Here is a 17,486-nt window from a genome sequence, read left to right on the forward strand (position 1 = left end):
TGGAGCTTGAGTAAGCTCCAGGGAATACCCTTTTACTGCTTGCAGAACCCATCAGTCCTGTGTAATGTGTTCCCAGTTGTGGGTATAATGAGACAGTCTCCCTGCCAGACTTGGACTTTTTATTGTTGAGTCTATTTGACCTATCAACACTTTTTAGTGATCTGCTTGTGAGCAGATTTGTGTTAACCTGGGGGTAGAATTGATAACATTCATTAATATTTGCACATGTGATGTTGACGAACTATCTGCAGTTGCTAGTCATTTTCAACCTTTGTCTGTCTTTGAGCTGCTTTCCTTCTTGAATTTCCCAGGGCCATAGCTTGGTTTATGGCTGCCCCCGTTGTCCCGGCTGAACTTGCGAGGGTAGCCCCCCTGAAAACCCTGCTTTCCCATATTAGATTGCAGGTAGACAGCTTTCTTCAGAGCGGTAGCAGATATTGCTGTGGTAGTGCGTAATTATGCTCATTACATGTTGGTATGAGTATAATGCTATGAATGGAATTTGTTTATGCTACTTAGTAAAACTTTGGCTGGTTTTCTAAGTAGAGTGGAAACATTACTCTAGTAACCATACCTGATCACTGTGCCTCGATATAGGTTTATTAATCTTGTAATAATAAATCAAAAACATTAGCGTCATATGAAACAGTAATCAAAAATATAAAACTATCATTAGCGTGACGTCATTTGGAAAAGGCTTATTCTCTTGTACGCCTGTAGCAGGGCGTACCGTGAGGACATGGCATAATGAAATGGTGTTGTGGTTTGTGACATACAAGTAGCTGACATACAAGTAGTATGTAGCTACAAGTAGCTAGTAGCTACATACAAATTAGTATCAACTGTATAAAATGTGGTATCAGCACAGTCTTACTATTTTAGAAATACTGACACTTGGTTTCAGTTGCCTTTTCATAAACTGCTGAAAGTACAAAGCCGATGTGTTGTCTGCCTCTACTGCTTTTGTCTGCTTCAGTCGTCCACACGTGTTGGCTAGTACTAACTGCTACTGCTCACTGTATGACATACTGTGCTAGCAGAGTTTTAGGATTCTTCCAGGCTTGTTACCTCACATAGTGTATCTCTGGAAATATTTACTACTAACACAATAGAATCACAGTTTACATTAAGGGTAGGTTTTGTAACTGAAAGTACACTATTGAGTAAAGACAGTTCTCATGTGCAGATTTGGAGCCCATGCACTGCCATACAGTGTCTACTATCAGACAAGAACTCATAGCCAGTATGACATGGCGTCTGGCAACATGGATAGAAGTGGTTGTTGCTGTAGCCATGTGGCAGTTATGATGATCTATTTACTTCATGTGAATGATGTGTGAACTTCTTTATCGATTAGCATATTCCTTCAACTCTTCCCTTACAGCTACGTAGCTAGATCAGAGCTGTGATGTAAATAATCATAGTCCACGTTATGTATTGTGTAGTAAGGGAAGAATAATAAAAAAATGTTTGTACCCTGCCCTCCCATGTGCCCTAAAATGTATGTATTCACAACTATTTGTAGGTATTACGTGTGTCGATGATTTCACATCTGTGCAAATGAAAGATTGTCCACTGGTATCTTGTCTCTTACTCTGAAACTTGTCAGAAACTTGTATACAGATTGTGTAGGGTATTCCAGGAGACCTAATCAAAATGACGTAGCAAGTTTTATCTTACTAGTAGGTGTGGCCACTTTGTCACTATAACGAGTGTGGCAATGTATGTTGTGTGTTAACTAAAAAATGTGTAGGAAACTGAAACCCATAATTGAATGTTGATTGTATCCTTATAAAAGAAATGCCCTACAAAATTTGCTTTGCATTATTATTACTAATATGTGACTGTTCTATTAGAATTTTTTGGAAAGGGTCCTTTTTAAGGAAAGGGAACTCTTGTTATGAGCCTTATCCAAAATTACGTCACAGACATAAAATGGCTGCTGTAGTGTGGGGATGTTCGTAAAATTTGTATGGGCGACTATGGGAAGAAAATTTTTGAACGGAGATATCTCAGCCAAGAAGGAAGATATCAAACTCTAACTAGCAGGTATGGCTATAAGACAATACAAAAAGTGCATAAAAGCGATTTTTGGATGATTTTCAAAACAACGCTAGATTCCTATTCTTTCAGCTAATTTATATCCATGCCTGCTGGTTAGAGCTCGATATCTTCCGTCTTGACTGAGGTATTCCCATTCAAAAATTTTCTTCTCATAATCGCCCATACAAATTTTACAAACGTCCCCACACTACAGTGGCCATTTTTATGTCTGTGATGTAATTTCAGATAAGGCTCATTGCAATAACCCTTAAACCTAGAAAGCAGATCTAAGTGAGATGTACATTCCAAACTAGCATCTTCGAAGTATAAACGTGTTAGAATGATGCCATGAAAACCGATGCTGAGCCAAGGTTTTAATTGCATCATTCTAACACCCGATTCAGAGCATTTATACTTGAAGGTGCTAGTTGGACCATCTTACTGCTTTAGAAAATGGAACGAAAACCAGTGCCGTATCTAGACTTTCCTTATTGGTAGGGCATAGCTTGGGCACTGTATATGCTGCTGAAGGCAGGCAGGGGCATCCCATCCCCCCTTCTAGAAAAAATTTGAATTTCAACAGCTGCAAAATGGCATCTGAGGCCATTTCAGCTTCAAAAAACATGCTTTTAGATTTTCATGAAGTAGTTTATTTATATAATTAACCTGTTCAGATTGTACAATAACACTAACAAAATTAGAACAAAAGAACGCTAGACTAGCTACACCAATGCATGATGAAACGCTACAAATCTTATAAGGATCTATAGCTAGATATGATGATTATAAACTACTAGAACACTACGAAGACATATCCTTATTAATATCATCAACAACAGGAAATTTAGTGATTTGATCACGTACATAATTGGTGGGCATTAATTAGAGTCATCATAATTATTGGCTTCAAGGCAGCTCAATACTAATAATTTGGTGAGTAATTTAGGTTTCGCTTGTTAGATAATGCAATGACCCATGTAAAGCTGGTGATTGTGGGTTTAGTAGTCTTCAGTTTGGTAGGGCACTAGCCAAATTTAGCAGGGCCTAGTCCCTACAAGCCCTGCTGTAGATACGCCACTGACGAAAACCACTTGTAGTTGACTTTAAATGGGGTAACTTGACTCTTCAGCAAACATTGATTGCTTGGAGGAATTTAAATGAGCACCAACTACAAAATTTTACCTGTTGTGAACAGCAACTTACGTTCTGCAATTCAATATTCCTGCCATGTGTTTAATTTTGATTGTTAGGTTTAATCAAATTAGTTATATAAGACCTGATAATGGTGAAGAGGATGGCATTTGTTGCCACTTGATAGGAACAACCACTATTAAGTTATGGATCATTTTATGAAGGTTATAAAGGGTTTGTGTGTTTCTTGACTGAAAAGTTGAGAGAAAAGTTGCTTACACAGCAAGTTTTGTCCTCACAGTGTAGCACCCTAGGTATTATTTTAATCCTGATTACATTACAAGTAGAATGCTTTAAATTGTGTAGCCAGAGGAAGACTCAGGTATGGTTAAAGTTACAGCTCTTTGACAAGCATATTTTTAACATTTAGAAACTGGTACGTATAGAATGCTTGACGTCCCTTGAAGTTTATTATTTACTATGAATTATAAGAAACTTGACCTTTGAAGTCTCTGAGTAATAAGAGACTTGTGGTTACCAAACAAACAATCATATATGACTACAAATCTAAACGAAAGGTTCAAAGTGGTTGACAAATCTTGTAGTTCTGCACTAGTTACACCTTGCAGAGATGGCACAAACTGCTACTGCTGAGATACTTCGTATTGTTGTGATGCTTCTAACAACTATCAAGTTCTTCATAATAGCTTCTCAGTAGAAAGTGTTCCTGAAGCACTGCAGGACTGCCACGTATGCCTGTATTGTGTAAACATGCATTCTCCAAAAGTTGCATGCAGATTTAATAGCTTGTATGTATGAAGATGCTGTAAAAGGGAAGGGGTGTACTCTGAGACCCATTCACCACAATTCTAAGCTAAGTGATACATTAGTCAGTGACAGGCAATACCTACAATTTTTGGTTTCAAATAACTGGTGTTGTGCAATGATATGTTGAGATATCAAAACTGAGTACTTGGGAATTTTTTGTGCTTGTGAGTCATGTGAACCCTACAGTAAACAAGTGGGTTGTAAGTAAATTATGTCATGCAGTAATTGTTTAACAAAAACGTCATTTCAGCCTTTAGCCAAGGTACTGTATTTAACCATTACAAGTTTAGGAATGTATTTTGTAGCAAAAAAGCTTGCGTGACTGTTAGATATTGTGTTGTTGTTGTTTTTTATTAGCTCTATTGTGCCCATAGCTGTTTTATTCAGTAAACTGGATTTTATTCCTGCCTTTTTACAAACTCCCAATAGCACAAGGACTGTCAAAGCCATCTGAAGACTGTTTTACTTGCTATAAAATTTCAGTTTATACTCTGACAGCTTTCTTGACAAGTAATAAAATGTATATTTCTAACAAACACTTGATCACCCTTCCACACACACATGCACATATGCACATACACACACACATAAACACACACACTTGCACAAACACTACACACGCACACACTGTATACTGATCCATACAGTAATTATCCTTGTACCCATTGTCATTCTATTCATTTTAGTTGAGAAGAATGGTGATGTTTGTATATCTATCCTACATGAACCAGGCGAGGACAAGTGGGGCTATGAGAAGGCAGAGGAGAGATGGCTACCCATCCACACTGTAGAAACAATCCTAATAAGTGTTATATCAATGTTAGCTGATCCCAATGATGAGAGCCCAGCTAATGTTGATGCTGCTGTAAGCTATAAGTGTGGTGTTGTATGTATTCATAATCCGTAACACGTGTGGGGAACCAAGAGTATCGAATGGCGTATTACTCTATGATTAATGATAGCACGGATATTTCAGTAATTATTTATATTGCCTTTGTTGCTGTATGTTTTCCAATTTGGCCACTAAACCGAGTAAAAACACAATAGCATTAGAGTGCTGGCACCACTGAGCAGATCAGTGAAGGCACGGCTACTAGTACTAATGGCTACACGCTCATTTGTGTCACTGCTGTTAATATCCATACTACACTTTCCTTTTACAACTGCCAAATACTTGCTGAATAACAAAAAAAATGGTGAATAAAGATCGATACAGAGCAACGCCTATCCAACAATGGATTTTCCTACTGTTAGAGAAAAATATGTTGGTACAAGTCACAATTCTTTATGACATTGTGTTTGTAAATTACAGTAAAGTTTTTAAACCGATCACCTCAATTCTCCGAATACCAAAAGTGATTGTTCAATCATTTTGCATGTGTTGTTACTAGAAATAATTAAGTGTATGTTAATTCATAAATTCAAGGGATAGCTAGTATGTACTGGATGCCTGGTTTTTAGAGGTAGCACAGCATCAACTTGTGTCTGTTGTTACAACTTTGTAGTCCCAAACTTTTTTGACATAATATTATGAAGCACAATACTATAGTCCTATACTATTACCGTATTGTGCTGCACAGCATTGTACATGTAACCATTGCATCATTTTTGTCTGCGGTCTTTTGTATCTAAGTTGTTTAACTAGCCTACATGGGCTGGGAAGCTTTAAGAGTGCACTGGACCCTTGCTAGCAAGCCTGCAAGTTAAATTGCAATTGGTTTTGGCTCGACCATAGATTGTTAGTTTGAGTCATGTGCACCTTTTCTTATCCATACTTTTTGCTTCTACAGGGTACAGCTTTAGTTGGGCAAGCGTATCTTTCCAGAGTGTTTAGTGATGAAGCTTTCAACAAAATCACGTGATAATGTTGTTACGTCACCAAAATTCTCATAAATTAGCAAATGATCCCAAATACTAAAACCCACTATAGAGTTGTTTCAGCACGTGATCTAGGTTACGCAATCTGTGTAAAAACCCACGCATCCGCCATTTTGGTGCACATACGTAATGCTAGTATAATACATGTGGCGATGGTTGGTTGTATTTGTCTTGAATGCAAAAAGCGGTCAGAAGTTGACACAGACGTGTCCTTTTACAGAATCCCCGCTGTGTGTAGAGACAGAGGTGAAAAGGAGTTTGAGTTATCCTTACGGAGAAGAGACGGTTTCTTGGCAGCAATTTCCCAGGAAAACATCGATGTTAACAGCCTGTCATCGCGTAGGATTTGTTCGAGACACTTTATTTCAGGCTAGCCAGATGATTTATACGATTGTACGAATCCTGATTGGTTACCAACCCTCAATCTCGGTCATTCTAAGCGTGTAACCCAACAGCCTTGTTCTACAGCCAGCTCAAGCTCACTGGCAACTGCCAGATACGATAGGGCACAAAGGAGAAGTAAGGAGCAACAGGAGCAACAACAGTTTAGGGAAAGATTTTCAGACATCATTTTGCAAGAGCTAACTGAATCAATTGTGGGTGAGGAAGTCTTGGATGCAGCAGAAGAATTTCTTATGATAAAGGAAACTTTGTCAAATTTTGTTGATGAAGTAATTTCAGAAGTTGTTGAAGATGATGTTTGCAAAGCTGCTAGGGATGAAATGGAAATAGAAATTTTGAAACGGTCTGAAGGGTCTTGTAAATGTCAATCTGAGATTGCTGCATTGCGTGCTGAATTATCAAAATGTTATGCTACCATTGATGAGTTGACATTAAAAGTCCAGCAGCTTTCAGTGCCACCATTTAGTGAGGAAACACTAGACAGTGATGAGAAGGTGTTGTTTTATACTGGGCTTCCGAATTTCAAGGTGCTAAAGGCTATATATGATCATGTTGTGAACACTTTGCCAGTGGATGGGTACTGTAGTCTTTCCTTATTCCAACAGTTCATGTGTACCATTTTGAAGCTCAGACTTAATGACCCAATTCAACATTTAGCCTACCAATTCAATGTATCCAAAGCTACTGTTTCAAGGATATTGTCAAAATGGCTAACACAAATGGATATCAGGCTTCAAGACCTTATAATTTGGCCAGATCGTGGCAGTCTGAGAAAAACGATGCCGCAATGTTTCCAGGAGTCATTCGGGAAGAAAGTAGCAATCATAATTGATTGCTTTGAAGTCTTCATTGAATGCCCATCCAGCTTGCGAACTAGAGCTTCTACGTGGTCTAATTATAAACATAGGGACACTGCGAAGATCCTGATTGGAATTATTCCACAAGGGACTATGGCTTATATTTCAGAAGCGTGGGGTGGTCGTGTAAGTGACAAATACCTCACTGAACATTGTGGGATTTTGAAGAAGCTGTTGCCTGGTGATGTAGTACTTGCTGATCGTGGCTTTGACATTGCTGATCGTGGCTTTGACATTGCTGATTCTGTTGCTTCAATGAGAGCTGAGCTGCACATACCAGCTTTCACCAGAGGTAAAGCTCAGCTGTCTGCCATGGAGGTGGAAGAAACCAGAAGAATAGCCAACGTGAGAATTCATGTTGAACGCGTGATAGGACTGGTATGTCAGAAATATCCCATTCTTCGTAGTACTATACCTATTCACTATTTAGCAACCAAAGCCAATGAAGATAATCCATTTGACCGCATTGTGCGTGTGTGCTGTGCTCTGTCTAACACCTGTGACTCCGTTGTACCATTTGAATAGAATCTACTTCACATTTATAAGTTTAATTAATTATTTTGTTGTATTGTGATTGATTAAAGTTGACAATGAAATATTACAATTATCAAAACAATCAAAACTAATGAAAACGCGTACAATGAAGAAATAACTAGACTAAGGAAAATTAAAATCAATACATAAATGCGTGCACATGAGATCAAAGCTTTCTCTTTCTATTGACAAATTGTGGCGGTTTTCTGCAGTCTGGACAATACCACTTGGACTTTCCTTTGGGAAGGGTCTTGAGGTTCAAACATTTTGTATGAAACCACTCAAAGGACAGTCCGAGTTGTCACATGCAATCATAGTTCCTGATTCAGGACCACGGCAAGAGCAATATAATGGCTCTGGTGCATCACTGGTATCCATACAATCGACCATTGAACCACTATTGCTGAAGTTCCCTTCTTTGCTTGAATTCTTTATAGCAGGTCTGGTATACCAGTTTCCCATTAATTCTGGCAAAAGACTTGTTGTAAAAAAATGTTGAGCGGTATCGATACATTTTGTCCAAAAAGTCAAGTTTCTTTCAATGTGTTCAATTTGTATACCATTGCTACTATACATGCCTTGAAAGTCCTTCTCGAATGTACAAACACAAAAATCAGCGTAATCTACATTGCAGACAAATAATTGTGTTTGTACCTGATAGAAGTATGCATGGCTTTCATCTAAGCGTAGATTACCATCAGATTTCTTTAGGTAAAATTTCTTATCCTCTGAAACTGCAGTTTGTAATGATGCTTCCCGATGGCAGAAAGGACAATTTATTTCGAGGACTCCCTTGCCATGACAGGTACAGTTTATGATCCCATCAGGGGATGCACCTACAATTGGCCACTGTGTATTAATAAAAAGACCACACTCTGTTACAGAAAAATCAGAATGTTGACTTTTTGTTGATCTTATGTACATTTCTCGAGTCTTGTTCTCATGTTTGCAACCCCAACTTGTAGCCTTGCTTGTAAAGCTAAAATCTTCAGGGTAGCATATCCCTTTGATAAGAGATTGCGAGGGGTTAGCTGGGTTTGTGTGACAAACTGCCTTCATTCTTGATGCAGTGATTCTACCTGCTCTGTATTTATACCACAGCTTAGATTTACTCTGGTCCCTTGTAGCATAGCAGCCTCCACATTTTCTGCCATTTTATCTGTAACGCTTAGCGAAACAGATTGACATTCCTTTAACAGTTCGTGATATTTCATTTTCACATACTGTGAATTTTTCAGTGACGTTAAAGGCAGTGGAAAATCTTTATTTGCAGAAGTTGGTACAAACTGTTCAGAATAGGCTGGTACCACTGATAATAGGCCAGGCTTTGTGCCAGTGACACTCAAATTTTCAAACAGCAGTGCTAAGTGTGCTTCAGTTGACCTGCTGCCAACTTTCTTGGTCTTCTCACAAACATTTAGATCACTCACATCTCTCTCTTCTTCTGAATCTACTAATGACTTTATTTGTCCATCCAGTGTTCTTTTCATTCCTTGGGCAGATGTAAAGTCGATGTCTTTAATTGGCAAGTATTCTACCTCCGAAGGAATAATCCACTGGCATGATTCCTAAGTACAGGTTGCACTGGTCCCTTGAATTCTGGCTGAAGCTTCCAAATAAAACAGAAGTGAAGCAACATGGGTGCACGTTTCACCCTGACCTGCTTTGCAGGTACAATGAGCGCAGCAAACTTCACCAGTTAACTCTAGAATAATCCAGCAAGACAACGGTTGCTCACTTAATTTCTGGGAATGACGAACCTATGACAAAGTTGCATAAGATAAGTAGCCTATACAATGGTTGATTTTAAGCAGCTAACTTACTTTACCACAAGTAAGCAGTTTCTCGTTGATTTTCCTTGTGTTTACTTCTTTGATCCAACCACAGACAAACTGGTTGTAAGCCTCTAAGCCTTTCCTGGCTTTAAACTGTGCCATAGTAATAAAACTTGTTTGTAGAACAAGGTATGACACAAGATCACAGTCTTCCACTGGGGGAACTCCATCGAAAGGCTCCCCACCTTGGCTAGGCTTGGCAAAAGGATCCAAGCCCTCAGCGTACGTAGATAGCTTACATTCTATGCCTCAAACAATTCTTTCAACCGGATTATTCCATTGATTCGAACGCATGTGCATTACGTATGTGCACCAAAATGGCAGATGCGTGGGTTTTTACACAGATTGTGTAACCCAGATCACGTGCTGAAACAACTCTATGCAATAATTATGTTGATCCGTTCACATGCCATCAGATATGTTTGTAGTGACAATGCAGCAGTGTAGTTTTATTTAATAGCTCATTGCATTGTTTTACACAACTTACAACACACAAATTAATGTTGTCAAGTGACGAGCTTTGGTGACAACTAGTCTATATTGAATAAATTGTATTTCCTGAGTCTACCTAACTTTTCAATACTAGCATACAGTGGTGATGTATTAATGGTACTGTTATTTATGTTTCATGTGTTTTTCCACCAACAGAAAGATTGGCGGCAAGACTACAATGGTGAATTTCGGAAAAAGGTGATGCGGTGTGTGCGGAAGAGTCAAGATTCCTTATAATTCCTGCTTTTAAAATAATTTTTCCAAATGTGACAATTATACTACATACATTCATTTTACCTGTAACATTGCTGGAGTTATAATAATGTACTTAACAATAATAATCTATTTTATTTTAAGGCTAAACTAGGCAGTTGAACTAAACGATTAATGATCATATGGGAATTGGTGGGAAGCATGTTTGGTGATGGGTGGCATGGTAATATGAGTACAAGCATAGTCTTGTAAAATCTGTATGAATGACTAACGGTGCTCATGGGCTTGTTGTTAAAACTAGGTGTGGTAGCACTACATCCTAGCCAAATCATTGACCGATAATATCAGGCATTGAATAATCCGGAAACCACATGTACGGAATGCTGGTTAGGAAATCTAGCCCCCTTAGTTTAGGCCGGTAAAAACAAGTGTAGCTAGCGACGCCCTTATTTTGATCGGCTATCGTTTTGTTCACCCAAGTTGAGTCCATAAGCGCCTCATAAAAATAATTACGTATATACGAGTCAGCATTAATATAGTGATTTCGTGACATGTGGAAGAGAGAAACATGAACAGAAGCAGTAAACTGTCTAATAAGCTGAGTTGACTGCCATTGTTTGAGGTACAATGTGTGCACTTGTATTACCAAGTACTATGTTTTTCCTGTTTCTTGTCTACCCCTGGGAATAGTATATGAACAGAACATGGCTTACAATTCAGCCTTAAGTGACCAACATTAGGGCTTGGAAATTGTTAGGTACAACTGCCATATAGGCCATGCAGGTAAACTTGATACTTGTTTCTCAACCATGGCATGGATTCTATGTGGGAGGGAGGTCATTTTATATATGTACACCTATTGACGCTAACCCTGTACTGCCCATACAGGCAGCTAGGGTGGTGATCAAGTGGGGATTTAATAAAGCAAATGTTACCTGCTGGAATACTGCCGCTACCTGTAAACCCATTGTCATTAGATACAAAACAGAAAATTTATTGCAGTGGCCTACACCTGGCAGGATATTTTGTTGGTAGCTAACCCCCCAAATCTCACCTACCAAGCCTGTACTGGGGGTTACAGATGATAGGTGCGCTGTTCATTGTTGAACAAAATGCTCACAAACCACTGCAAAAGCAGGTTACTCACTGTGCAGAAATTAGCCGATCAAAATACATGTGCACGTAATTAATAAAACTTGAGGCAGGAGGATGTAAGTAAGGCCTATACATGGTAATATTTGGTAAGCTTCAAACATGCATTTCATCTTTGTCCATGCTTCACTCAAGTCATAATAATATTATACTATCATCGCTTAGTTTGTACCAGCAGTGTCATACAAAAAATGAGTGTGCATTGATTTTGGGGTCATGCAACTTACAGCTAAATGTGCTGTGCTACCATGCTTTATTAGAATTGTGATTGAAGCTCTTGAAATGACTAAGGTTTACAAACTAAGTGTATATGGCAGTCTTGTAGTTAGAGAATGAGAAAGTCAACTAGGGTAGCAACCCACCCAGCTAAACTGGAGAACCAAATACCAACTGTTCATGTCTCTGAACGTCCAGGTGGGACTTTGGGTGCCCACACCTTCATCTGTACAGCCTCCTGCAAAATACTAGTCCTGCCCCAGGAAGATCTGCTGAGGCAGACTCGAAGCACCTGAGTGGCACACAGGTGTCCCAGTGCTGGTTCACTGGGTGGGTGTGACCACTAGTGGCAGCTAAAGGTTTTGCTTTGTGTGTGTGTGTGTGTGTATTGTGTACGTGTTAGTCTCACATAACGAGACCAATGTACAGGCTCCCAAGCTGAAAAGGGTCTGCTACAGACATGGTCTCAGTACACGAGTAAACTAGCTAATACTTCAGTACAAATTTGAAAGTACTGGCTTTATCTCAAATTTCCCAATGAATTTGTAAGTTTTGCTACAGTACTTATAAGTATTTTAAGCACTTTTAAAGTATTGTGTACTTTGTATGCATATGTATACTAAGTAAGATTGGAAAACACTAGAAGAATTCATGAAGTTATATATTATACTTCTACAGCAAATGACATGTGAGTTATGGGTGCTAATTTATAGTGTGGTAGGTTGTCGTCATAATTTCCATGTTGAAATAGCTCGCTTCTGCACATGGAGGAGTACAGGAAAAGTACTATTATTTGTCAGTTCATGGTGATTAAATTAGTAGCTTGTTTCAGTCATGAGTTATGATCAATTCATTAAGTACCTGTAACGTATTTGCCATATTGTTGCTGTACAAATTATCAACTGTTCCAACTGTGTAGTGCTATAACTCAAAGATCACTCATCTTACAAGGCTGAAACTTTGACATCCACTACTTTGTTACAAAAACGGAATTCGAGAAATGTGCAAAGCTTTTGCTCAATCGGTCACATTCAGCATGAAATGACAAATCCATACATGTGCTTGTTGCCTTTTTGAGTGGTGTAATCAACACTTCACGTTTCCTGCTGGGTGTTGTCACAATTTGCCTATTGGAAGTGTACCAGACCCTTTTAGCACGAGCACTTATAATCTCTAATTGATAAGCCTTTGCACTGAAATAGTGGTGTGGCAGCAGGAGACTTTGTATGTGTGTCTTCAGTAATAATCCATGCCAATAGCACCGCAAAAGAATGGTGCAATCTATTTACATGTCACACTTCTAGTGGTCTTTTTTCAGCCACTATTGTGGTCAAATTAGTCTAGTGTGATTATATTCCTGCTGCAATTTTAATATCACTGCAAATGGATAAAGTGCTCCCAGTAATTTTCAGCTAAAAGATGATTTAGGAAATTAGGACAATACTGAGCATGACAGTTCAATTTATAAAGCGTCATTGCGTCATGCATCAAGTTTCATACCACAAGTTGCTACAGAGATTTATTGATGTATTCCACACATCATGGAATTTTTCATTTATTGACCAGTGAAATAAAGAATATGCTGGTGTGAATGCCAATCTAATGCAATAAATTATCTGTATTATCTATGCAACAGGTAAGGTTTATAACTAACGATTGGTTAGTAGGCACGTTTCAAAGTCAATTTACAAACTACATATATAAAATTAATGTGTTTTGCTTCATGCATACTTACAAAATTCTTACTGATAAATGAGCTTGGCTCCAACCATGCAAAAACATCACACATCCCTAATAAGTGGGAGTAGCTCACAAAAGAAGTTGGCTTGCTGTTAGACTATAGACTACAACTCATACGATAACAGTGCATTTATATAATCACATGGATTTTAATACCAAATATAATACCAATCGATTAGTGGGTGTGGCTCCATATGTATAAGCCTGCAGGCAGTAACTGTCGCAAAGACAGAGCAATAACTAGCTGCCACTCCTATTGCAATATTATCAATGTTAGAAAAACGACATAATATATTTATACAATTAATAATTTTTGAAGTCCAGCTTCGTTAAATAATTATAAATACATAGTATCAGTCTTATCATAATTCTCAGCAGCAACCTACATTGATTCATGCATACCTGCAGACTGCAATACACCTACAGCTACTGATAATTGCACGACTACGTATGCCTATAGACAGTAATAATCCCTATAGGTTCGTGTGGCTCACAAAAGAAGCTACTGTAGCACTAGACTATGACGCTTCTACATCACCAAATTGATTAATTGATTTCTTACTTGTTCTACTTAGGTAAGACTCAGATATACATGTACATAAAGCAGATGATCAGACCCAGATGACACTGACAAGATGTGACCCAGTTGACCTGATCTGGTTTCAACACTGGTAACTGGGCTGACTTTTACTATTGCACCTGAACCAATATTGCATGCAACAAGTGTAGTTCCATTATCAGTCATTTTAATAAAGAATATCGTACAATAAATGGGTCGGCTATTTCCACAACCGACATCAAAAGGGAGGGAAAACCTGGGCAGTGCTGAGAGAATGACATTGATTCTGCTAGGGTATTATGTCCTCCTGCCTTGACTTCAATGAAGTTCTGACAATATTAGGCCACTTCAATAGATTCATTGTTTCCCATTCCTGCCTGCATGTTCAGTATGGCTGTATTCATTATGCTGTTGACTGAACATTTTATTCATTATTGATTATGTGATTGTATAGCAGTATTATTATTAGCAATAATAATTCAGAGTCATAACCAACGTAGCTTTTACTGTTTTCATGCTCTTAGTTTATATTTTCTTGCCCTGCTGTGTGGGTTGTACCGTCAAACCTCTCTAATCCGACACTCAATGGGACGGATTAAGGATTATCAAGTCACTGTAAATCCAACATTGTACAATATCTAGCAGATTATGCAGTAAATTACCAGAACACACAATGTGTTTTAACGTTACAATTTGCAAGTACTACAGCCTTTTCTGTTACTGTTAACAAATAAATGTTTTGGTTGCTTAAAAATATTATTTTCTGTGATTGTTTTAATGCTGCTATTATTGTCCGTCAGATTACAAAAGTCGAAAACAATGTACTTCCAAGTGTAAGGAATCAAATTTTGTGACGGATTGCAGAGTACAGAGGTGAAGTTGTTTTCTATACAAAAATGTTGGTAAATGACATTTTGATCGAATTAGAGAGGATTCTGGATTATGCAGGTGTCGGATAAGAGAATTTGACCGTACATTTTTAAAACTTAGTAGCTGAATAATGAATCACCCGCTTGCATGCATTTTTAGATCAATGAAATTGGAAAAATGGAGAGGCTTTATAGAACATAATATCAATGTGCGGTGGTATACGGACGTTAGAAATGTACTGGAATTCAATAGTTGACATTCTCATTATCATGAATCAAATACGTTGTAGCTAACTGCCAGGTTTTTATAACTAAATGATTATTATTTAGCATATTCTGGAAAGGAAAAGAAAAGGAGCTCTGTATTTCCGTAAAAGTAACAAACACCCATTTTGTTTATATTCCACTTTGTATCATGTGATATATCTCTGTACGTACCATGATACAATGGAGACAATATACAGTACCTATACAACCAAATACTACACCACTGCAACTCCAGTATACATAGTAGTGCGATTATATATTGCTACTGTATTTGCAAAATTAAGGTGTACCACACTACTATTAAAGTGCAATGGTGATATCAGTAGTCATACTAGCTCCTACTTTTCATAACTACACGTGATACATGCATGTCTACAAGTGTATAAATATGTGAATGTGGCTACTGTTTGTAACTGCTTTACTAGAGTATCTCAATATATAGGTACTTGTGTTTTAGTGAAGTACAGCTGTGTGGTTGAGGAAACATTGAACATGAGTTAAACATATGCATGTACATAATGTCGAGAATGACTAGTTGTTCCCGAACTATACAGTATGTTTTACTCTAAATTAAAAATGATTGTTGTTAATTGACATTACAAACCCACTGCCATAATTCTCAATCCTCTCACTATTCTTTAACATAATTATACATAATTTGTATGAGCAGAATAATTACAATAGTTGTTTTGTTTATTCTTACTAATTGCAGGTTTATTCAATGTCTGGTCAGACTGATGATCACTCCGAATACAGCAGCAAATGGCCAGTACATCATTCAAACATCATGAAGAAAGACTTTTTATTCTAAAGATATGACAAAGATGTATTTATAGTGCATTTAAGCATAAAATTACTTTAAACCAACAACAGTTACGGGTTTAAAATTAACTGATGCGTTGCCAGTGCAGGTACACGTAAAAAACATGAAAAGGGTCTAAGTAACTTAGACACCTCTAAAAATCCACCAAAAAAACTTCACACCACAGGGGTCTAATTAATTTAGTTACCAGATGGCCTTGTGTCATGGCGCTTGAGCGAAGCAAAGGTGCTACTACAGGACCTGAGGTACACAGTAAGTACTGTTAAGTTGGTCTCATAAAAAAACTACTGTGTTGACCGGTAATGGTCATGCAGCCTTCCAAAATGAAGAGACAAACAATAGCAATGATGTTACTGGTACACATTTGCTTTGCTTGGAATGACCGTGGTACAGCCATGTAAATACTGGAGAACACATTAATACTTAGCTGGTGAGCAGGCAGTGTGTTTAAAGTTCTGCACATCCAGTCCCATCCTAAATTATCCTTACAGTTCATTCCTCTACCTCTGCTTATTTTTTCATCACATGGACTCAGTGATGTCTAGTATTAACAGAATGCGTAATAACGAACACTTGATTGCTTTCAATACCGGCAATCAGGCTGTTATGGAATGAACAAAGCAACCTATAATTTTATTGGCATTGCCATTAGGCTAACACCAAGAAGTGATGATTGGCTTGTTGTGAATGAGGCATTCAGTTGTTGGACAAACAGACTAACTGATACAATGCCTCATAAGCAGTAAACTATAGTAAGGCGATGGACCAGGGGAAAGACTGCCTGTCTGATTTACCTTTACATTATATGGGACACAGGCCTTTTGCATCTTCTAAATCAATGCAGGCACTAGTAATCTGTTAGTCTGTGATTGTACCAGGAGCTTTATAATTACTGCTAGGTGCCTTTGTGTTTATAAACCCCTTGTTGTACTAAGTGTTTACATAAAAAGGTAGTCAGATTTTGGAGCTACGCATTCCCAATTAAGGGACATTGGTACATAATAACATAATATACTAGGCTACGGTACTATAAGAGTTGACTCTTCTGAAACTTCAAGGTCAAGTTTAGCCTTATGAAAGCTCTTTAATAAACTCTAATAAGCAGATGTATCTGTTAAGTTGCATAACCCCAAAATCAATGCACACGCACATGCAAGCTTGGTAATTGTTTCTCATTCCCACCTGCATTACTATTCATCCTCTTGCCTCAAATTCTATTAATCACGTGCACACATATTTTGACCTGGAGAAGACTGGCCTTACAGCACAGAAAAAATATTTCCAGAGTAAGCGATAACTTTAAGAAGGCTAATTTCTGCATAGTGGATAGCCTACTTTTGCAGTGGTTTGTGAACATTTTGTTCAACAATGAACAGCGCACCTATCATCCGTAACCCCCAGTACAGGCTTGGTAGGTGAGATTTGGGGGGTTAGCTACCAACAAAATATCCTGCCAGGTGTAGGCCACTGCAATAAATTTTCTGTTTTGTATCTAATGACAATGGGTTTACAGGTAGCGGCAGTATTCCAGCAGGTAACATTTGCTTTATTAAATCCCCACTTGATCACCACCCTAGCTGCCTGTATGGGCAGTACAGGGTTAGCGTCAATAGGTGTACATATATAAAATGACCTCCCTCCCACATA

The 17,486-nt window shown here is 38.1% G+C and overlaps 1 protein-coding gene across 2 annotated transcripts in view; it reads left to right on the plus strand.

Annotated features, from left to right (window-relative positions):
- LOC136245822 (ubiquitin-conjugating enzyme E2 G1-like) overlaps positions 1-17,486 on the plus strand; it is a 124,879-nt gene that overhangs the window by 11,880 nt on the left and 95,513 nt on the right. Inside the window, exons 4-5 of one of the 2 annotated variants that reach the window (XM_066037297.1) lie at positions 4,689-4,867; positions 10,157-10,363. The exons of the other annotated variant lie outside the window; for it this stretch is intronic. Coding sequence (XP_065893369.1) covers positions 4,689-4,867; positions 10,157-10,237 — 260 coding nt within the window. The 3' untranslated portion in view covers positions 10,238-10,363. Of the gene's footprint in view, positions 1-4,688; positions 4,868-10,156; positions 10,364-17,486 lie in introns of those variants that run through there. 2 annotated transcript variants of the gene reach the window in all.

This window comes from Dysidea avara, chromosome 15, assembly GCF_963678975.1.
Source record: "Dysidea avara chromosome 15, odDysAvar1.4, whole genome shotgun sequence".
In the NCBI taxonomy this organism is placed as follows: Eukaryota; Metazoa; Porifera; class Demospongiae; order Dictyoceratida; family Dysideidae; genus Dysidea; species Dysidea avara.